We start from the raw sequence: 22,786 nt of genomic DNA, 5'->3' as shown, positions 1-22,786 counted from the left end.
AGGGTGGTCACTCTTTGTGTCTATACTTCTCTGGTTTGCCAAAGGGAGTCCAAATTACTATAGAAACCTGCCCATTGAAGGTCAGAAAGTACTTAGTACCAAGTCCTTGAATTCTAGGACCACTTTGAGATAGTTGGGTCTTTATATAGTCTGTCAAGCAATGTACCTTGAGCTTCAGGTACCATTTCCAAGGTATTTAAGACGTTCCAGCCAAAGACCTTCCCAGAATTAGACACTTAAAATTTCACGCTGGTTTGCCCAAGATGTGCATATTACATACAGTATGGATACATGGAGTCAATTATCTCAAAGAATCACAATTTATATGGTGCTTAAACATATCTTTGGAAATATACATTTTCTAATATTGCAAAGATGATTAGTCTGTTACTGAAACTAGAACAGAAAGAAGTAGTATACATTTTATACGGGTTGCGCGTGTCTTTTATAACTGTAGTTCTTAGAACAGCCTTAGCTGTTGTGTAATGACATTTGTTCTGAGCTGATCTCACATACTGAAGATCTTTGGTCTTGGTAATTACACTTTTCTATCAGTGTGCATAGCACACAGTTGTGAGAACTGTAGCATTTTTATTATTTTGATTTTTCTTTGTATAGAATCCTAAACACCATGGCAGGTTGCAAATGTAACACAACAATTTATTTCTTATAAGTTCAAGGACTAACCAGTAACTGTAGGCATAACATCATGTTACCATGTACATTCAGTAATGACCTCAGGGCTCCCACAGTCTACTTTGGTGGAAATCAGGCATACAACAGAATACTGTGAATTTCCTTCATTGGTAATTTAGGTTTGGGGGTAATTGTTTCAGGATGAAGCCATCAAAAGTGATTTAAGAAATGTTCTATTTTACCTGTGACATTTAGAAAACTTTTTACTGCTTCTGCCTTTATCCATGTGTCTCCCCATATAAGTAATTAAAATTCCTGGATGAAATCTAGTGGTGATGCCAGTTGTTTGTGTCCATTACTGTATTTCTTTGTACACCATGATTTCTGCATGGCAAACTTCTAGAAACATTGCTATGTAATCTGACAGTAGTGAAATTAAACTAACATAGAGGCTTTTTACACAAAGGGTAGCTTAAGGAAAAGTTAGAACTGGATCCATATTATATCCATGGTGGCAGTTCGGATGACTGTGTCACCACCTCCAGAATCTAAGGGCTTGTCTGCTCAAGGAAAATAATCAGAATAGCTATTTCTGAATAGATTCATAGAATATCAGAGTTGGAACGGACCTCAGGAGGTCATCTAGTCCAACCCCCTGCTCAAAGCAGGACCAATCCCCAATTTTGCCCCAGAACCCCCTAAATGGCCCGCTAAGGGACTGAACTTACAACCTTGGGTTTAGCAGGCCAATGCTCAAACCACTGAGGTATTCCTCCACTCCCTGTGTGGAAACTCTGATTCCAAAATAAGTGTGTCCACAAAGGGAACAATTCAGAAATAGCTGCTATGCTTTAAGATTCACACCCTCAATTCAAAATAATTTTCAAGTGTAGACAAGCCTTAGTTTTCTTGTTTAATGAGTAGGTTAGTTCAGGCTCTCTTCGATTTTCCTTAGGGGATTGATGTTAGCGACCCACGTAATCTTTTCATGACGAAGTTAAATATTAATTTTTTTCTCCTGAATTTGATGTGTTTCACACAAATGGATACCCCTGTATTTACTTTCCTCATGCACAACACAAGAGTCTGACAGTAAAGGTCATTTTTTTTAATATTCACATCCCAATGTTTACAGCAATTGGCACCCTAAGAGAATGAATCCAGGAGGCCAGTCTAAAGTAGGAGGAAGAATGACTGTGAGATGCATAAGATTCTTTGAGGGAAGTCCCTGTGGGTGCTTCACTTCAGGTGTTGGCGTGTCCTTGCACCTTTGATCAGAGAATTTCAGCAGCAGTGCCTGTCTGTGTCGCGCATGCACAGTCCCTGTCTCGCACACAGTTGGTGCCTCATCTAGCGCATATCCAACCCAATGCCCTCAGTTCCCTCTCAACCGTCGTCAGTCTGATACAGAGCTCCCAGAAGTGTCAAGAAGTTAGCTTACTTAGTGTGAAAATAGTATTTAGCATAGTTTAGTTTAGCAGTACAGTTACTTTTCCCCGTTTTACTTCCTACTTTAAAAAAAAAAAAAAAAAAAACCCCAAACCTTTTCATAGCCTAGTTAATATCACCCCGAGGTGAACCATCATCTTTTCAGCTATGCCTTGTTCACCGTGTTTTAAGCACTACCTCTCCTGTTCAGATGCCATGCTGGTGTCAGACAGACACTCAGTGTGTCCGCTGCTTGGCTGAGTCACACATCCCTCAGAAATGTGCTTGCTGCTGCAGTCTAAAGCTTCAAGGTCGGAGGAACAGGGATCTGCACTTCAAGCTCATCTTAATGGAGAAGTCTGTGCACCCAGCTTTAGACCCCATCCAGCAGACGCCCTCTGGACACAGATCTCCAAAGACCTCACGCTCTTCTCAGAGGAATGCTCATTCCTCAAAAAAATCAATTTGGAAATGAGCGGTGACTTCTCCTGAGAGAGAACCAACGAAAAAGAAGCGCGCTCCATCTCAGTCTCTCTTGGCCCTGGTCTACACTACGAGTTTAGGTCAAATTTAGCAGCATTAGATTGATTTAACCCTGCACCCGTCCACACAACGAAGCCATTTTTGTCGACTTAATGGGCTCTTAAAATCGATTTCTGTACTCCTCCCCGACGAGGGGATTAGTGCTGAAATCGACATCACTGGGTCGAATTTAGGTTAGTGTGGACACAATTTGACGGTATTGGCCTCCGGGAGCTATCCCACAGTGCTCCATTGTGACCGCTCTGGACAGCACTCTGAACTCGGATGCACTGGCCAGGTAGACAGGAAAAGCCCTGTGAACTTTTGAATTTCTTTTCCTGTTTGGCAAGTGTGGCAAGCTGATCAGCACAGGTGACCGTGCAGATCTCATCAGCAGAGGTGACCATGGAGTCCCAGAATTGCAAAAGAGCTCCAGCATGGACCGAACGAGAGGTACGGGATCTGATTGCTGTATGGGGAGACGAAGCCGTGCTATCCGAACTCTGTTCCAAAAGACGAAATGCCAAAATATTTGAAAAAAATCTCCAAGGGCATGAAGGACAGAGGCTATCACAGGGACCCGCAGCAGTGCCGCATGAAACTTAAGGAGCTTAGGCAAGCCTACCAAAAAACCCAAGAGGCAAACACTCGCTCAGAGTCAGAGCCCCAGACATACCGCTTCTATGATGAGCTGCATGCAGTTCTAGGGGGTATCCCTACCACTGCCCCACCCCTGTATGTGGACTCCTGCAAGGGGGGGGGGGAGTCTCACGCAACAGGGATGAGGATTTTGGGGACCAGGTAGATGAGGGGGAGGTTGAAGATAGCGCACACCAGGCAAGTGGAGAAACTGTTCTCCCCGACAGCCAGGAACTGTTTATCACCCTGGATCTAATACCTTCCCAACCCGGGCTCCCGGACCTTGAAGGCGGAGAAGGCAACTCTGATGAGTGTACCTTTGTAAATATAATACACGGTTTAAAAGCAAGCGTGTTTAATGATTACTTTGCCCTGAAGACTTAGGATGCATTTGCGGCCAATACAGCTACTGGAAAAGTCTGTTTTCATCAAGGAGAAACAAACAGAACTGTCACACCATAGCCTGGTCAGCCATGAAACTGGTTTTCAAAGCTTCTCTGATGCGCAGCGTGCCCTGCTGTGCTCTTCTAACCGCCCTGGTGTCTGGCTGCGCGTAATCAGCGGTCAGGCGATTTGCCTCAACCTCCCATCCCGCCATAAACGTTTCCCCCTTACTCTCACGGATATTGTGGAGCACACAGCAAGCAGTAATAACAATGGGAATATTGGTTTTGCTGAGGTCTAACCGAGTCAGTAAACTGCACCAGCGTGGTTTTAAATGTCCAAAGGCACATTCTACCACCATTCTGCATTTGCTCCGCCTATAGTTGAATAGCTCCTGACTACTGTCCAGGCTGCCTGTGTACAGCTTCATGAGCCATGGCATTAAGGGGTAGGCTGGGTCCCCAAGGATAACTATATATATAACATTTCAACATCCCCAACGGTTATTTTCTGGTCTGGGAAGAAAGTCCCTTCCTGCAGCTTTTGAAACAGACCAGAGTTCCTGAAGATGTGAGCGTCATGTACCTTTCCCGGCCATCCCACGTTGATGTTGGTGAAACGTCCCTTGTGATCCACCAGTGCTTGCAGCACAATTGAAAAGTACCCCTTGAGGTTCAGTCTATGGCCCCACCCCAGTTAGGGAATCCCATTGCAGCAAAGCCATCCACTATGACCTGCACATTTCCCAGACTCACTACCCTTGATATCAGCAGATCTTTGATCGCGTTGGCTACTTGCATCACAGCAGCCCCCACAGTAGATTTGCCCACTCCAAATTGATTCCCGACTTACCGGCAGCTGTCTGGCATTGCACGCTTCCAAGGGGCTTTTGCCACTCGCTTCTCAACTGTGAGGGCTGCTCTCATCTTGGTATTCTGGCGCTTCGGGGCAGGGGAAAGCAAGTCACAAAGTTCCATGAAAGTGCCCTTACGCATGCGAAAGTTTCGCAGCCACTGGGAATCATCCCAGACCAGCAACACTATGCAGTCCCACCAGTCTGTGCTTGTTTCCCGGGCCCAGAATCAGCATTTCACGGCATGAGCCTGCCCCATTGCCACCAGAATGGCCAAACTGCCGTGGCCCGTGCTTTGAGAGACGTGCTTTGAGTTTTGATCTAGTAGTCTTTGAAATGGAACTAGATAAAAGTGCTTTAACAAACTGTTGTTGCACATCAGCAGGGTCCATTCAGACAGTCTATGCCAGGCTAGATTCACATCCCAGCTTGCTGCAAGCTAGTTGTCTCCTCTTGCATCCCATTGTTTTACTATATATTATGACTACCAGCACCTTATCTCACAGGGTATATGCTCCTGGAGGAGCCGGGGGGGAGGTGGTAAGAGGAACCTGACTTAAGAGCTTAGTTTTCATCTCCTCTGACAATATTTAATACCAAAAAATTGTCCAATTTTATATCCAAACATCAGCACTGAAGTTCTTCCTATACCTTGTATATGCATGTCTTAATGCTCAGTTCCTGTTGATTTATCCTTCAAGCATATGACCAAGATGTTAATCTGCACTTTAAAAAAATACATACGTGGATGAAACAATGAATGAATGTATTTAGAACCAGAATGTTCAAAAGGAAAATGCTGAAGTATTGACAATTTTAAGACAAAACCTTCTCTTGAAGATACCCAAAACCAGTGGAGTGGAAAATCACTCCAGTTTTAAATAAGATGGTGAGTTAAGGTGGGGGATAAGCAGGGCCGTTCCTAGAGGGGTGCGAGGCCTGGGGCAGAAGTGACTGATTCGTCTCTTCCAGGACTGACCGCGCCGGCCAGTCGCGCCAGTCCGCAGGGGACTGAAGCAGTCACCCCGATTCACCCTACCCAAGGGATGGCTCTTGGGATAAGCTACATTTTATGCTTCCTATTGAATAATAAGTCAATTAGATAGGGATCCTTTTAGGAACACTGCAAATACTTACACCAAAAACTATATGGTGTCACTGTAGAATCTCACTGACTAGGGGATTGGATTTGTCTAGTACAGTGTGTGTGCAATGTGGTATCTGCGTAAAATTATTATAATCAATATAGATTTAAAAATACTTAGTATATTTGAGTTATTTACAACTTATGTAAAAGCATAAGCTGCTGCATTTTGCAAACTATTATGTAAATTGCCTTTATAGTGCACTTGTGCCTGTCACTAAATTCTGCCCATAACAATGACAACATTGTTTCCACAGTAACTAATGTATTTCAAATGGGGAAGAGACAGACTAAAAGGCCAAAAATGAATAAAATCAGAAAATACGGCAGAAACAAAATACATGATAGGGTGGAGTGCTATAAAGCTTTTATTGCTATGAACTCAGGAAGACTGCAGTGCTCATAAATAGTCATACACAACGTGTATTTCCAGACACAAAAGTTATTAAATTAAAAGTTGCTAGGTAACAAGCGTTTAGATAGTGTGAGCAAGAACATAAAGGCCAAAATTCTGTACTGTTTAATACCTAAAGTTAACACATCAAGCTTACTTTATTCAGTTTCTCTAAACTTACTGACTTACACCTTTTCATAGTTACTAACTAAACACATTAATCAAACAAATATCACATTAAAGCATAAAAACAGGCCACAGTGAAGGTTATCAGTATGCACAATGTGAAATTTTCATGTACCTAGATATTGGACATTTTTTAAATTACTGTTCCTGATCCCTTCCATATTTTTCTTACGCTTAAATGTTAATGTTCTTGCTGTGTACCAACGTGTGTTAACTTGAGGTAAAATCCAAGTGAAGAGAAGCCAGTTTGTAGTTTCATGAGTTAGGCTTTAATTAGACTTGCTGACTCATGCAGGCTGCTGGACTCCTTCAAGTAACTGGCTACCTATGCAACTTCAGTTCAAGACTGTAAACATCCCCTTAGCTCTCCACCAAGCCCAACTAGGAGCCTTATTGCAGCTGCCAGTTCAGCTTCCTGTAACTGGGACTACTTCAGAGTAATCCAGCTGCTTCTTCATTGTAGCCGAGCATTACTGGGAAAGTGTGCTTTAAAGTGGCATTTGACTACAGGAAGGTGAATTTAGGATCCTGAATGCAGCTCCTGTGCTTAGTCTATGCTGCTAAACCAGTTAGTGTAAACCCCTAGTGTAGATGTTGTGTACAGTTAGTAAAAACCCCAGCATAAACAAGGCTTTAGTTCAATTCTTTAACCTCAGGGAAATTTTATCTAGGGCCTGTGGGAGGCAGCAGAGGGAGGACAGAATGATGGGGACTAGTTTTAAACCATCTTATCTTCCTTGCCTTTTTACCTAGTGAAGACACAGCCTCTGTGTTTTCCATTTTTCAAGAATCAGCATCTCCCACAAAACCTAATCCAATTATTAGTATTTTGTAATCCCAACCCTCGCAACACAAAATGGATAAAAAGGGAATAACTCTTAATCTTCAGTGGGTTTTTTTTTTCCTGGTCTCGGAATTGCCTAATTTATTATCAGAAATATTACAAGATCAGTGGAGAGCATAAATAGGCATCAGGTGAAACATTGGAGCTTGCCAAGTTTTAGGTATGTGACATGATTTGTTCTTTTTCTTGTAGCACCTACCAGCCCTGGTCCTGGACCAGGGCCCCATTGTGGTAAGTGCTGTACAAACACAAAACAAAAAGACCGTCCCATCCCAACATCTGCCCTTCCTTCCTTCCTTCCCTCCCTCCCTGTCACTGGCCTTGAAAATTCTCACCTACATGCCCTTTCTGGCCCCTCAACCCTATCCCTTCCTGTGAAATTTTCCTTGCCCCCACTATGTTCTTGTCCCCCCCTTCTGTCTCCTTTCTTGCATACAGACATGCTGTTAAACTCTCAAACCTACCTATGGGCGCCCCCCACCCCCACCCCCTTGTCTTTCTAACTCCCTCCGCCCCTTCACTATTATACTCACTGAATGAGCTGTCTGTGCCCCTTGTATCAGCTTCCTTGCGTTAAACTCGCTATTTTACCAGTTAGCGGAATTGCAACAACTTACCTCGGGATGGGGGGGGGGATCCCCATCAGTTGAAGTTTTCACATCACGATTGGTTGATTTTCTAAATTATGTTTTAGCTCAGCCAGAAGTTATGGGATTGATGCAGGAATCACGGGGTAAAATTCTATGATGTTATGCAAGACATCAGACTAGATGACCGTAATGGTCTGACTAAAATGTGTGAATCTGTTGGACCACTCCAGTACAGCCTCTGCCCTCTCAACTCCTTAGAAAATGCTCACCAGTGTCTCCAAATAATATCTTGGCTGTCTGAAGGCCTATACTCCATTCTTATTCTCTTTAACCTTTCCAGTGGTTCTGATACCCTCGATCCTCCCTTCTCCTTGACATTCTGTCTTCCATTAGCCTCCCTAACTGTCCTCTTCTGATCTCACTAGCCATTCTGTCAATCCCTCTTGGCAGCTCCCCACTTTAACTGCCCCCTCTCATGTCTCTATTCTTGGACCCCTACCTTTCTCCCTGGACACCTTATTTATAGGTGATGTCACTTGCATGAATTCAACTGCTCTTCCACACTAACTCCTTTCGTCAATTCTGTTTCACTCTGACCCTGTCTCCATGCTTCAGTCTCGCATATCCCAGATGAACTGCTTGAGAGAGAACGCACCATCATCTCAAACTCTTTGTGGCCAAAACAAACTCTTTCCTACCAAATCCTGTCCCTTAGCCCCAGTCTCCTTTACAGTTGGCAATGCCACCATCCTCTCTATCCCTCATGCCCATAGCCTGGGCTTTCAGTCTTTCCTCTGCATACAGGTTGTCACTAAGTCATGTCTCCTCTTCCTAGATAACACTTCAAAAATCCCTCACTTTCTTCTTGACTGATAGCATCTGCTCCTATCCCTACTGAATAGGCTGTGCCTTCCTGAATAGATTCCAGGGACCCAGCCTGCTCTTGCTTCCCCCTGAGTTCTGCCTCAGGTAGAACAAGGTCAGCAGCTTTGTGATTTCCTACCCTTCTTGTTTCCAGCCCTTTTTATTTACTTTTTTTGTGTCGTTTTATTTTCTGGTCTTTGTGCTCTCGTTATACTCACCCCTGCAGAGCACTGAATCCTCTGGCGCAGCACCTACTTCTGGGCCCCTCGCAGCCTAGGAAACTGCCCAAACGCCTAATGATGCTCAGCTTGTGAGGTGGCTTTAAATTCCTAGTTACACACTAATCTCTGCATTTTTTTACTTGTTCTATTAGTTTTCTAAAAGGAAGTTACAATTTATATAGAGCCAATGGAAATGTTGCCCCCTCTTATAGCAAATTGAAGACTGATGCTTTTCCAGATGTGTTAAGTGAGAACAGTTGCATTTTAAACTCAAAACTTCCCTAAAGGTGAAGCATCAGACAGGAAGCTTTTGCTTTGTGCTAGTTGTGTGAATTTCCCTGGAATTTTCCAACTAGGTAAGCACAGCATGTGCCTTCCAGCCTCTTGGGATCACGTGCATGGCAGCCAGTCTGGGTTGTGCTGCCCCTTCCCATCCTGGGCCAATGCAATTTATGGTAGCTGTGTGTGTGTTTTCTTTTGAGCTGAAGGCTAGATTTGGGTGGACCTGAGATGGGAAATACTATTTTTTGTTTTGTAGCTCTATAGATCTGATACTGCTTAATCTCAGTAATATCATGCCTCCTGTAGTAAACTGGCTTGAGGGACAGTAGTTCAAATGATTCCAAAACAGGCATTAGGCAAATTTACAGCATTTTTAAGGGGGAGAAAAAGCCCAAGACTCCTGCTCTCTAAAAAGTTATGAACTCCTATAACCTATGGAAGGTTTAAACACTATCGTGCCTATGAGAGAGGCTGTAGCCAAGTCTCAGGTTTATAGCTTTCTGTTATTGCACTGGTGCCACAAGTAACTTCTGATCACTTTCAAACAGTAAATTCACCAGACCAGTCATCATCTGTCTCCAGAGCCAAATTTTATCTGATTTCCTTGTAGGAAAGGATTACTTCTGAGCTGAAAAGTAAGATGGCCGAAGCCCACAACTGAAGAACTTACAGTAATATTTGATTAGGTTCAGTTAAAGGGCTCTAAATTGAGGGAGATTCTACAGCGTAGACTTTGCCTCTCCCCTACTTTGTGTCCCATTCAGTAAGACATTTTAAATGCTGCTGTAAATTACAGAGCATTTTTCTTGTCAGTTTTGCTGGCCTGCTTCCACGTCACCATCCTTAACCAATTCTAAACAATGTATCTGTCTCTTCTATTTCAGCATCACTTTTAGAATGGGAGGATAGGCATAAAAATAGTCATGGGAATTATGGTGAACGTGCAGTTCACTGCAAAAAGGTGTCACACCTGTACTGCTCAAAACAGCCATCCACTTTCAATATGGCAGTCAACCACCTTCAAAGCAACCGAATGTGAACGTAGATTGTACGAAGAGCTATTGTTAATATGAAGGCCTTAAAATCTTGCCAAGGTAACTTTCTGAAAACTAAAATTCCTTAGAAGATGGAGCATAAGACTGAACATAAAACCAACCAACCTGACTCACTGAACATAAAACCAACCAATAAAACGCAGTGTTTTTGTATTTTGTTTTCTAGCTGTGACAGTAAGTAGCCATTGGGGTTATGTTTGGCAGATTTTACTCCCAAAAAATTCCATGTAGCTTTCCATGGGTTTTTCCTCTCCTGGGATATGCTCACAGATTCCATAGTTCACAAATTCTTTTTGCAAAGCATATGTTGGCTGTTTTCAACAGGGATAATATTTCTAGGTTCTAAGACAACAGTGGTTTCTGTGGTAAAACAAGCTCTCCGAATTGAACTAAATGTCTGGGCGTATGTTTAAATTTAGTTCTTGGTGAGACACTTTCAAATTACAGACCACACAATTTTACAGATGTCAAGTATAATGCATTATGGACTGATCCAAAGGCCAGGGGCATCTTTCCATTGACTTTAAAACACTTTGAATTAGGCCCTATGACAAAATCTCTGATAATGTCAAAACTACAATAAGAACCATACATAAGGACTCTGATCCAAATTGCTTATATTGTGTGCAGTATTTATCCCTCTCTGCACCTTTTCTTTTATGCTAAATGATAACTTTAAGGGTTGACTATATTGACACTCATGATTGTGGGGAAACTTAGGACTTGAAGTAATGTGCTATTTTAAGGAAAAAGGGCTGTTTGTTTTAATGTAACAAATTATTTTGTCCACCAGATGGCAATGTTTGCCACAGAATATACTTTCAAGATGATAAAATAGTAAACATGACTTAGGTATTGCTACACACAGCTCAGTGGAAACTGTCACTCAATGCATAGCAGCAGTCAAAAAGCAAATACTGTGTAAAAAAAAATTTTTTTTGCCTTCTATAAATTAAGGAATGCCCCCCGTGGACTGCTGGGTTTGGTCCGATAACCCCATCTCAAAAGGGGGAAGTAGTAGAACCAGAATGGAGTCTAAAGGAGGCATAGAAGGAGAGCATGGAACTCTCAGAACAGTGGGACTGTTTAGAGAAATGTCAGAAATAACATAAGGTAAGTTCAGGTGCTCCTACTGACCTTTTCTCATAATATAAGAGCAGGGAAACAACAAAAAACTAAAAGACAATACATTTAAAACTGATAAAAGCAGATGTATTTTACTTAACACAACTAACCTGTAGAACTCATTGCTGTATGAGAACTAGTGTTTAACAGGATTCACAAAAGAACTAGGTGTTTGTGGAGAATGTTACATCCACAACATGGATACATTTTTTAACACCCCCCAGCGTATTATAGCCAACTTCTGACAGGCATGAGGAAAAGACTGTCATGGGCAGTTTATTCCACTATTGTCTATTTGTGATTGTGGCACTTTCCTCTGAAGCATCTGCTGTGACACTTATTGTGGTGGGTTTTTTAAATGGACTATGCTTATTTCAGTCAAATTAAGAGCAGTAGATCACCTTACTTTGGGGAGGATGGGAAGGAAGCAAGGTATCTGTAGCTTGTAACTAAGGAGGAACTGAAGAGATTAATCTTCGTACTACTGTAGCCGCCCTTGTTCAATTTGTGGGGGAAGTTGTCCTGGAGTCTGACCTAGGCTGGAGAACAATGTGAGAGGTTTCCTTTCAGGATCACCGTTTTGCCTGCTTGAGCACTCATCCTCAGTGGATAAGTGGCTTGGCATGAAGCAGAATGGATCAGGCCTAAGACTTGAATTATGCTTCAGTGGAGATGGCCAGTCCAAAAATGGTTTCCTGTACAGTGCCAGGAGCATGCCAGACAGCAGCTGTGGCAGCTACATAAAAATGGTTGAAATGATCCCACAATATTTAGTATCATTTCTTTGAGGGCTCAAAGACAGTGCAATTAATTAGGACCTTAAATAACTTTAGTTTGATTTCGCCATCTTTGGAAGGCATGCTAGCTTTTCAGTTTACGTGTAAGCAATTGCTACTGTTGAATTTTAACTAGTTATATGAGTAAGAAGTCCAACATCCCCCTTTCTATGCATACAGAAGTCAGTGAACTAGAGAATTTGATTGTCAGTTTAAGGAATACAGCAAAATTTCTTGAGTTGTGAGCAAATTCAAACCTGTTCCTTGAGCAAGTTCAGTGTTTTTAATCTGCATTTCTTTCCTCCAGCCCTTGCCTTCTATTCAGGGAGAGAACAGACCAGGCATTGGGGAAAGAAGAAAATTTGCGCAGAAGCTGAGAATAAGAGGGACTGTGGTGTTCTCTATGCACTTCAGCAGAAAGCTGGCACTAAAGTTGTGGGAACAAGCTCATTCTGTAGAGGAGGTACGGAAAACCATTGCACTTGTGCTTTGAGTCTTGAACTGAATAAGCCATTTTGGCATCTGTGTCCTATGGTTTCTGCTCAGTAGGTGCATCACCTCTTAAAATTGTACAGACAAGAATGTCATTTCACACACCCTAACGACCCCTTGGCTCTTCCCAAGTTCTCTGTATGTACCTGAAAGTGAAAGGCTGGAAGTTGTGTTCCATTTTCCCTTACCACCAGCTATTTTTAGCATAACAAAACTTTATCGTTCAATTGACTGGCACTTTAATGTTTGTGAAGACTATTTTCACCCACTCTTATGGTGTTGAATACGACTGAGTTTTTTATTTTCATAGGCTTGGTGACTGATTTACAGATGTAAACAAATATTTCCTTTTTGTGCAATTAAATACTGCCCACTAGCATTACTTCCATTCATGCACCTCTGAAGAACACGATACTTTTTCCTCAGGTTTTTTAAGCAATGTAATTTTTTTTATATAGAAACCCAGAGTTAAATTTGCACCTTGATTAGTTATGTAAACAAAATCTAAAATTCCCCACAGAACGAATAACTTGGTTCCTTCATAGAAAGTTTATATATTTCTCCTGATTAATCTGAGGTTAATATTGTCAGGAGACAAGAGTGTGGCACATCAATTCATCTAGATATGGTGTAACTTATACACCTCTCCATTAACAAAATTGTGCATAATGAAATGCTTACAATCTGAATGAATGATAGAAAGCATCTTTCAAGCTGAAGTGGCAGCCATCTGGCAACCATAAGTTAAGTTCTGCATCGTTTATGGCATTATAGATACCTATTACACGTAGCATTACTTCAAAACCCTGAAGGATTGTGTTTGAAATGTTTTCCAAGCAGTCATTTGGTTTGAAACGTCAGAAGAAAGATGCAAGAGCTTGCATTTACCAATTTATGGTACCCTTAAGCTCTATGATTAAGTGTATTTCACAGTGACAGTTGCTGTAATGCCTTTTCTTGCACAGTAGGATTGTGTTAGATGTTGGCTGCCCTTGGATCATCATTGTCCTGGTGGTTTTCCCTTTTCTCACTTTGCTTAACTACATTTCATGAGCACTTCTTATGGTCTTCATTTAGCTGTTCATAAGTCCTTTCAGTATATCTTCAGAGAGCTCCAGGAGAGGGAGTTCAGGTGATGGAATGTCCAAGGGAGGAAGATTGGGTATTGGAATGTCCTTAGCTTTCCCTGCATTTGCTGCAAACTTCTGCCAAGTTGAGGCTGAAGTAGTAGCCGTTTCTGAATGCTGCTGTAGACCCCATAATTCTGACTTCTCCACAAAATCAGCATCTACATCCAACTCCTTCTCTACTGGAGCTTTTTGGAGTTTAATCCTTTCTGCTTTTAGCTGTTTATTTTCTCTCCTTAATCTCTCATTTTCAGCTACAAGAAATTCCACATGCCGTTTTAAATCTGCAATTTTGGTTGCCTGCTCCTCTATTATCGTTTTGTCATCTTTTGGGGCTTTGTTCCCAATACACACTTCCATTTGCGCCTCTCTTTTCTGAAGCAGAAATAATAGTGTATCTGGCTCCCTGTCAAAGACACCCTGAGTTTCCTGTAGATGCTTATTTGCAGAAGGACTGTATTTCTGAGTAACAGGAACCAATATGTTTTGGTCTTCAGATTCTTCAGCTGATGGTTTATAAGAGGTCTGAAGGTGTTCAGCTATATCCTTGTCTGCATTCTGTTGGGCTTTTAGCCTTTCCTCTCTCTTTGCCCTTTTCCACCTCTCCTGGATGAGCAGTAACTGTTTCATGTGACTATCCCTTTGTAATTCCAGTGATAATTGAGCCTGTCCAAGAAAAAGAAGATTGACTGAATTAACACATAGGCCCTAATCCTGCAAGCACATGTGTGAGTAAAGTTAGTCATGCTTCAGTGTTTACAGAATCAGCACCCTAGCATGTCCTGGAGGGGAAACCTCTTTCTCTAGCTTCTGCAATGCAGATTCAGGCATTATGCTATCAAACTCACTGTAACTGTAGTCTGTGATATGGAAGTGTTATGGGTGACTACTACATTTTTGGACATCTGTAATTTCTCTTTCAATCCATATGGACACTTTTGAAGGGAGGAGATAAAAGTTTGATTGGCCTGTGACCATCCACAAATGTACTTTGGATGAGATGTCATGCCTTACTTGGCCTGTAATTCAACACATGTATTTTTTAAATAAGTAGCAAATCCTTTTGTTGTAGTATATGGCTAGACCACTGCGTTGACACCACCACTAAGCAGCAGAGACTGCTACAGTGAGATTACATCAGCATTTTCAAACTGACCATCTATTCTGAGTCACTCCAATTGTTGGATCATTGGGGTGGATGTTCCAGGCTTAGTTAAAAAGTGTTCCATTTTTGGATGAAATTTTCTCCATAGTTTAGCCATGTTTAACCAATAATAGTAATAGGGGGAATTGGCAATGTGGCAATTTTACAGACTGAATCAGTGTATGACTTTACAGCCTGGTGATGCAGGCACTCACTTGAAGATTCAAGTTCAAGTCCCTGCTCCAATAACTGTTCCAATAAGTGGAACGGCTTCAAGAGGAGAGACAAAGACCTGCCACAAAGTATCCCAGTGCACTTCCCTGCCATGGAGGTGACCCAAGTTCAAATTCCTGCTACACACACACACTCCAGGTCCAACAAAATATTCTGTCCAACCCAAAATGGATATTCTTTAGTTTTCCCCAAAGCGAATTCTCTTTTCTTTTGTGGAACTGCCAGCGAATCACAATAAGGGGTTATTCACTAAGCTCTACTCCACCCTCCTGCTATCCGCAGCTACTAGACTTGGGCCTTAGACAGCCAGGCATAAATTAGAGCAGTGCAGGTCATTCAAAGTAGGTAGCATAACTATATGGTGTAAGAGGTCTGATCACACAGTTAGGACATAGTGTAATAGGCACATGCCCAAGGGCCAGAGTTAAAGTGTGTTTGTACAATAATACCTTCAACATTTCCCAGCTGTGGAATGCAAGCTAAATGCAATCTCACCTGCTCAGATTGTGTCAGCTTCATGGCTTCAGCAAGGTATGCTGCACAAAAAAACAAATTGGTAAACGCTTAGGCCAGGATTGTGAAAATTCGAACACTTTTCCTGAAAGCTAAAGACTCACAAGTTTAAGTATTTTAAAAAGTTTTCAGATCTGATCATTTTGTTCACTGAATCCACACACAGAGGGGATTACACTGGCAAACTATTGCTGGGAACATGCATACTGCTTTTCAAATGCATGTCTGCCCTTAAGAGCTTTAAGCTTACATAGTATTAAAAGGTAAACAGCTTCCATATCATCATCTTTGAAGCAAAGCCTCTTTGCTCATCCTGGTATAATATGCGTTGCATATTTCCATGTACGGTTCTAACTGCTTCACCTCGGAGGAGAGCACTACCAACGCAGTTTCATTAGTCTTTCCAGATCAAAACGAAGGTCTGCAGCAAGTCCCCAAAGGAGGAGCAGCAGCATCTGCCCCCGCAGTACATAAGGAAGTGACAAAGCTAGGGGCCAGAGTCTTATTTACATCCATACAAATGAAATACTAAAACACTCTACAGTAGAATACCACACTTTTCTTTGACTGCATTACTGATGGTGTAGGGAAGCAATATCTATGGTTCCCAGCCTGGATAAAAAAAATCAATGATTTTTTTATTTAAGTGCATTTCTTTTTAAAATTAATTTTTAATTTTACAACTTTTAAGGCCTAAATTTACTATAATCTATTAAAATTACTTAAGTATTCAAGCAGTAGATATTTGCTGCTGCTGAAATTTTACAGAAAGCCAATCCATCGAACTGCTGGAAGTCACTTGCTAAGCACCTGAAACAAAAGTGGTTGAAGTGCTAAATCAGCTTTTGACAGCAGTAGCCCCTTCCCCAGATGCAGAGAGAACGTTTTCTTCTTTTCAGTTTCTTCTAGTTGAAGTCAGTGATTAGTTCAAGGTTAAAGTGACTGGGGCAGGAATACAAGTTTCTCAGCTCCCTCCCCCCAAAATTATATTAAAAACAAGCCTACAGCACTTGGAGAAGCCACCTATCTAGTGGTCCTCCACACAAGACCCAGAAACGGCATCTGTCTAGCCAGTTGTGCCTATAATGCGGCCACCTCCCATCTCTCCAGGGCAGATTTCACCTGTTAATAGGCAGCAACTGCACATTCACAAATCAAATATGAACCTGAACACACATCTTTGTGAATAAGGATGGAAGACTGTCAATCATGGGGGGGGGGGGGGGGGGGCACCTGCAGAACTGACCTCATTACCCCTGAAGGTTGAAATTGCTTTATCAGCAATAGATTCATTAAAAAAATTAAGATTGCGAACCACCAACTGACTGTTTAGCTAAGATTTGTGGCTAAATATTTCCCACATCATGCTGACAACTAGTTACTCCAAGTAAGAAAGGTATGAAAGGTCAAAATTGAAGTGAAATTAAAGGCCACATTTCCAAGAGAGACTTCCGACAGGGCCTCTAAACCTGCGTTCACATTTTTTGCATGTATAAAAACAGCATTTGTATGCAAGTATGTATCTAGTTACTTGGCCAGAGCAAGTTTCAAGGCTGCTTTTGAAAACTGGGTCATAAATATCTTATGAAAAGGTAACACTCACCAGCTGCTTTTTTGTGACAAGAAATTGCTTCTTCGTATTTCCCTGCTGCCAACAACCGGTCTGCTTTTCTACTCTGCTGATGAGCCTTAAAAGAAACAAAATGTTATTTTAATCAAAGCTAGGAATGGCTGGAGCTGGTTTTTATAGTAACTAGCTAACACCAAACAGATAATCAGATGTTCACACATCATACATCTTCAGACTCTTAACCCAAGATCTCCCATTCCAGCCTTTCCTATAATGCTCGCCCACCGTCGGACTTTTGTGCACGAATGTACTGTGCAGATATGGCAAAAGGTTTAAGGCACAACTGGCCCCACAGTAGCTATTTCACAGTGAATATATACCGCCCATTTTATAAAGTGGCAATGACTGTAAGTCTTCACACACAGTACCTAACACTTACACACTTGCAGTGGCAAACAAGTGTCTTAGGGCAATGGTCCAAGACCAGTGCCAAAACAGCACTGCTGGTGTAAGGAACCAGCCACCAGTGGTTATATTGCCATGAGCTACTGGAAACAATCCTCCAAAACTGTGGAGTTGTGTACTAATGTGAGAGCCTGGAATCTTCTCATAAGCAATGTGTGAGATCAACCACACACACACACACTTCTCTTGTGGGACCTGATGGTATAAGAGGGACTATAGCTCCCAATAGCTTTTCATTTTCTTCACGATCCTGAAGAGCTCCCTGCACTCAAAGCTGACAAAACAAGAGAAGCACTATCATTTGATGCTTTCCATAAAAGCCTTCAACTTAGTTAAAACGTTACAAAATTCAGCGTAAGCAGCCATACTTTATTAGCAGTAAGCTGCTTCATAGCAGGAGAGTTTTAACAAAGTAGAGCATGATTTAAGAGATACTGTTTCTAGAGAGAGAGGTTTTTTGTTTATGGGCCCTATCAGTTATGTCAACCCAACTGAGACATTTGAGTCAGTAGGATAGTTTTTATCATCCAGTATTGAGCCGTGTGAACAAGGGCTCAGACTAGACTCCAGGATCTTCGTGATAATATTTAAGTGGCGTTTACCCACTTAGGGCTTGTCTATATGGCGACTTAGTACAATCGACTCAAAACACATGATGGAACTTCTAGTGGATAGCAGCAGGATCTATATAGCTGCTCATGTGCTGCAGATTCACACCCCAGCTTGCACCAGACACTAAATTGCTGTATAGATATACCCTTAGTATTGTTAACTTCCCACATTTTTGCTCATCCCCACCTTTGTCTGAACACAGCAGAGGAAGGTGATTCCTTTTTTCTGCCAATATTCTAATGGAAAGATACTATTTTATTACCTCTTTCCAGAGACTCTCACATGAGGTTATACCAAGGAAAAGAGCTTACTTTCCTGACAAACCGCGGAGTGAATTCACAAGTATGTTAACCCAAAGATCAGTGTTTGTTTCACAAAACAGCCATTTTCTATGCTTCACCCTTTGGCAAGAGAGGTTGGTTTGTGCATACAGTAACTTCATTTACTAAAATGCTCTTTAGGAAAATAGGAGCCCTGCTCAGAAAGTATCTGAAATGGGACATCTAACAGGAAATGAGCTTGGTATCTTGCATTAGTAATACCTGTAGAACCCTCAACACACTCAACTTTACAACTAGTTCTGTAGTTTCCCAAAGCAACATTTTCAATGTCAAAATGGGTAGTCTTGGCCTGTCCAAGAGACAGGTCCAGAGAAGCCAGGTCAACTGGCAGAGGAGACATTAAGTCCTGAGAAGAAAAAAGTAGTAAGTTCATTGATCAGAATTAAATTCAGCAGAACAGAACCCCAGTTCCATTTATGAATTAGCCTAGAATAATTTCTCCAGAAAAAGTGTCATTTAAAATTATGGTTAAATAGCAAATCACAATACATAACCATGTGAAAAGCCTTCTTAAAAAAAGCGTGGCCTGTCAGGTATTGATTAAGCAAGTGAGTGACTACAGGATTCCAAGCCTAGAATCCAACTCCATGTTAAGTCAAAGGGCCATTAACAGCAGCTGAACTGAGTCCTAGTTGATTAAGATATCCTTTCACATAAACAATCACCAAAAGCTAGCACTGTGATCCTACACTTTAGAAAGGAGGATTTCAAGAAGAAAAAAGTCAAAACCTTTAAGTCAGACTTGAGGAATCTAAAATCCTTAGGCTATTTAGGCATACCATGATGACCCAGAAGGCATGCACAACAAAAAAGGGGGACAAACAGAAAATGGTACAGTTAAAGGACTAAAGAAATTTGAGCCAACAGCTATCCTTCAGAAAAATGGAAATGCAGCCTAAGTGAGGCCAATAGAGAAAAGCATAACTATAGCAGACATCTAATGCTTTATTTAAGCTAAGAGCAAATAGCCAAATACATAAACTAGAAATTCTTTAAGTATCAGCTGCAGAAAGACTTCAAGAATTTTAAGGTCTACTGGATAAGCAGGATGTTAAGGAAGCAATAGGACACTGCAAAGCAGCTAAATTATTTCTTAATCCGTTCTCTTCACTGTGGAAATGGGCGAGATGCTCAACTTCTCAGGTAAAGAGGTGACCCAACAAACTGAAATTTAAACAACAAAAAAAATCACAGAAATGTATAGTATTCACATCCAGGAGTTAATGAATTTTAGAATGAATGGTCCAAGCTGCTAACAGACCTATGCAATTTCACTAAAATGAGTCAACAGTTCTACACCGGAGGAAAGAAAATATTGTACCTTAGGAAAAAAGTTACTGGGTGATCCTCACTTTCAGAGCAGTGAGCCTTACTTCAACAGATGGAAAACTAGTTAAAGCTGTAACTTACTTATAAAACACTTAGTTCTTATCTACACTACAGGGGGAGATTGATCTAAATTATGCAACTTCAGCTATGTGAATAACTTAGCTGAAGTTGACGTACTTAGATCTATTTCCCGCGAGGTCCACACTATGCGATGCCAACTCGAGATGCTCTCCCATCAACTCCCTTTGCGCTTCCCATTCAGGTGGAGTACAGAAGTCGATGGGAGAGGGATTGGCAGTCAATTTAGCAGGGCTTCAGTAGACCTGCTAAATCAACCTCTGACGCATCGATCGCTGCACATCAAACCCCCAGTAAGTGAAGACAATCCCAAAGATAAATATAAGGACAAACCAGCATGGTGCCTGTGAAAGAAGAATCAATTCAAACTGGGTGTGTCCACAAGATGATAGCTTTCTGGCTCTTTGAATCCAGTCCCAGGGCTTCAGTTTAGACAGATTAATAGGAGACATGACAGAGGTAAACAATAAGAAGAAGTCAAGTCAGACACTCAACTAACTTCTCATAATACAGTAACAAGAGCAAAGGCAAAAATGTAAAAGTGAGGGCAGGAGGAGGAAGTAAACAAGACATAATGCCTCTGGAAGTCATTGCCACAAGAGAGGCCAAGAGCTCAGTGGGATTCAGAAAGGCATTGGTTGTTTCCAGGGATGAGATGATTCATAGTTCCATCAGATAAGATACAAAGGTCTAAGTTAAGGATAAAAATCTTCGTACTTCAGGTTATAGTCCTTCATTAACGAGGGGTTAGGAAAATATTCCCCTATAAGCAGGTAATTACATTACTTTTTATTTATAGGGTTTCTTGCACCTTCCTCTGAAGTTGTATTGGCCACTGTCAGGACACTAATGGACAATATAGGTGACTACTCTCTTTACAAGAACTCCTATAGCACACACACGAGTCTAGAGAGATTATTTGTTGTCTGGAACTATAAACTGGTATGGTAATCGTACTGCTCTTGTGGTCAGACCATCACCTCATTGGCCTTATTCATACTTTTGTTAGTGCAGAAAACCTTACTTAATGGTCTGCTTTCAAATGTCAGGAAGGGACACCACTAAATGGTGACTCCTGCCCAGCCACCCACAGTTATCACCTATTTACCAGTCATTTACCACTCAGAACTCAAAATTGCTGATCTCTCGTCTTCTAAACCCACACTAGACCTTTCCTCAATTGCTGACTACAGTCCTAGGTCTACTAAACTGCTTTTAACAGGTTCTGGAGTTTCTTGTCAACCTCTATGGCTCCTTCCTCCAGCCCAATCTTCTTAATTTTCAGCCTGATTGGACACCCATCCCATCACTAAATTACCCCTTATACATGATTATTCACTTGTTTCTTGCCTGAGATCACAGATCAACTTATTACTTGGCCTTAGACCTTCTCTACATGACATAACTTTAAATCTGTTTAAATCTCAGATTACCCTTGGTGCCAACCTACTGCAGTCATTAGTATTTTGATCTGAGTTGCTTATATCAATTTAGCTTAAGTCAGTAAGGAATCTACAAGGCACACATTAAAATAGAGTCTCTGTACAATAGGGTTCCACCAATTAAATCAAATCAGTGGTTCTCTCATGCAGACAAGGCCTCTGTGTGCATCTTATCCTATTTCTGTAACCCCAAAGTGTTTCCTTCCCACGTCTTGTGTCACTCATATAAACATTCTACAAAGGGTTCAGCCATAATTACTCCTTATCCCAATCCTGATCTGATGAAACAGTTATTCATGCTTTGATTCCCTCTAACATTCTTCCTAAATAGCTACCGCCACTTTTAGCAGTCCCAAATTTCATGGTCCCATGACTAGTTATACCTAACTCTCAAAAGTACTGAAATACTACACACCAGTGAAGGAAAGACACTTACAAAATGCTGTGCACAAGTAGCTTCAAGTGTCTGGGTTTCCTGCCTATCACCTTTTATTTGTAGGGTGTATGCATACACTAGAATTCCCCATACCTAGAACGACTGAGGATTTTCGAAGGCGTCTAACACCACGTTTAACTCTCTAGCAGCGGTTATATTACCACTCCGAGCTGACGTGGCTAGAGGTGGTTTCTAATCAGGGCTCTGGTCCCATGTTGAAGAACGTGCACCGCCAGGACAGACCAGACAATGACCCCACGGGTCCTGCATTTCCCCAGCACGGGGACGTGCCCCGGACGCCTGTTTACAGCGGCGTCTGCTGTCCCGCTGGCGGGCACCCGAGGCTGGAGTTCAAGGCCCCTGCCGCAGGGCGCGAGGGGAAGGTCCAACCGCCTCTAGTCGCCTCCTCCACACCAGCCAGCAGGGCCTCGTCCTCGCCAGCGACACTCAGCCCCCCGCTGTGCCACGGGGGCAGCTCCTCCCCCTGCGGCGCTGGGAAGCCGCAGCGCAGCCGGGGCTCCGGCGCGGCCACCCTCCCATTGCCCACGCCTGCCCCAGCCCCGAGTCCCTTCGCGCTCCGCACCTGCCAGCGGGGCAGCCGCCGCCCGCCCGCTGCCCAGCGCCCCCTCCCCGCCCGGGGCGCGGCTCACCAGGTTGAGGGGCCCCTCCATCACCTCCATAGGCGGTGGGGGCTGCGGGCACATGGGCTCTGCGGCTCCGTCCCGGCGCCCCTGCCCCAGGCTCGGCCTCCTGTAAACACGGAAACGCTTCCGCCTCGAGCACGCACGCAGTGGCGTCACCGCGCCGCCCGGCTATCTCGCGAGGGCCACGTCCAAATGCGCAAATCCCACGAGAAGAGTGGAAGGTCTCCATGGTAACGGGCACCGGGCGATGCCGTGAGCAGCCGGCCGCGTATTTTCATTGGCTCGGAGGCGCGCCTTGAACGTGACTGTTCGCGGGCGCGGGTTTGGAAGGGCGGGCTCTTTGGCGGAGCGGGAGGGGCAGAGATGCCACCTGGCCTGGCTTCCCCAGCCTCCTCTGAGGCAGGTGGCCGGGGTAT

The 22,786-nt window shown here is 42.7% G+C and overlaps 1 protein-coding gene across 2 annotated transcripts; it reads right to left on the bottom strand.

Moving 5' to 3' along the window:
• Window positions 1–11,232: 11,232 nt before the first annotated feature.
• Window positions 11,233–22,561, bottom strand: NRBF2 (nuclear receptor binding factor 2). Of its 2 annotated transcripts, none has more exons than XM_037904570.2 (4): window positions 22,377–22,561; window positions 17,057–17,141; window positions 15,436–15,476; window positions 11,233–14,228 (listed from the first exon to the last, which is right to left on the bottom strand). In XM_037904570.2, the coding sequence occupies exons 1-4, from the start codon at window positions 22,428–22,430 to the stop codon at window positions 13,509–13,511; spliced, it is 900 nt and encodes a 299-aa protein (XP_037760498.1). In that variant the 5' UTR covers window positions 22,431–22,561; the 3' UTR covers window positions 11,233–13,508. The 2 variants fall into 2 exon arrangements, with proteins under 2 accessions (XP_037760498.1, XP_037760499.1); XM_037904571.2 differs by having other exon boundaries at window positions 22,310–22,435.
• Window positions 22,562–22,786: the final 225 nt, after the last annotated feature.

The sequence above is a fragment of the Chelonia mydas genome, chromosome 7, assembly GCF_015237465.2.
Source record: "Chelonia mydas isolate rCheMyd1 chromosome 7, rCheMyd1.pri.v2, whole genome shotgun sequence".
NCBI classification, from domain to species: Eukaryota; Metazoa; Chordata; order Testudines; family Cheloniidae; genus Chelonia; species Chelonia mydas.
The sequence above is the reverse complement of the archived record's forward strand: the minus strand, read 5'-3'. Positions and strand labels throughout refer to the sequence as shown.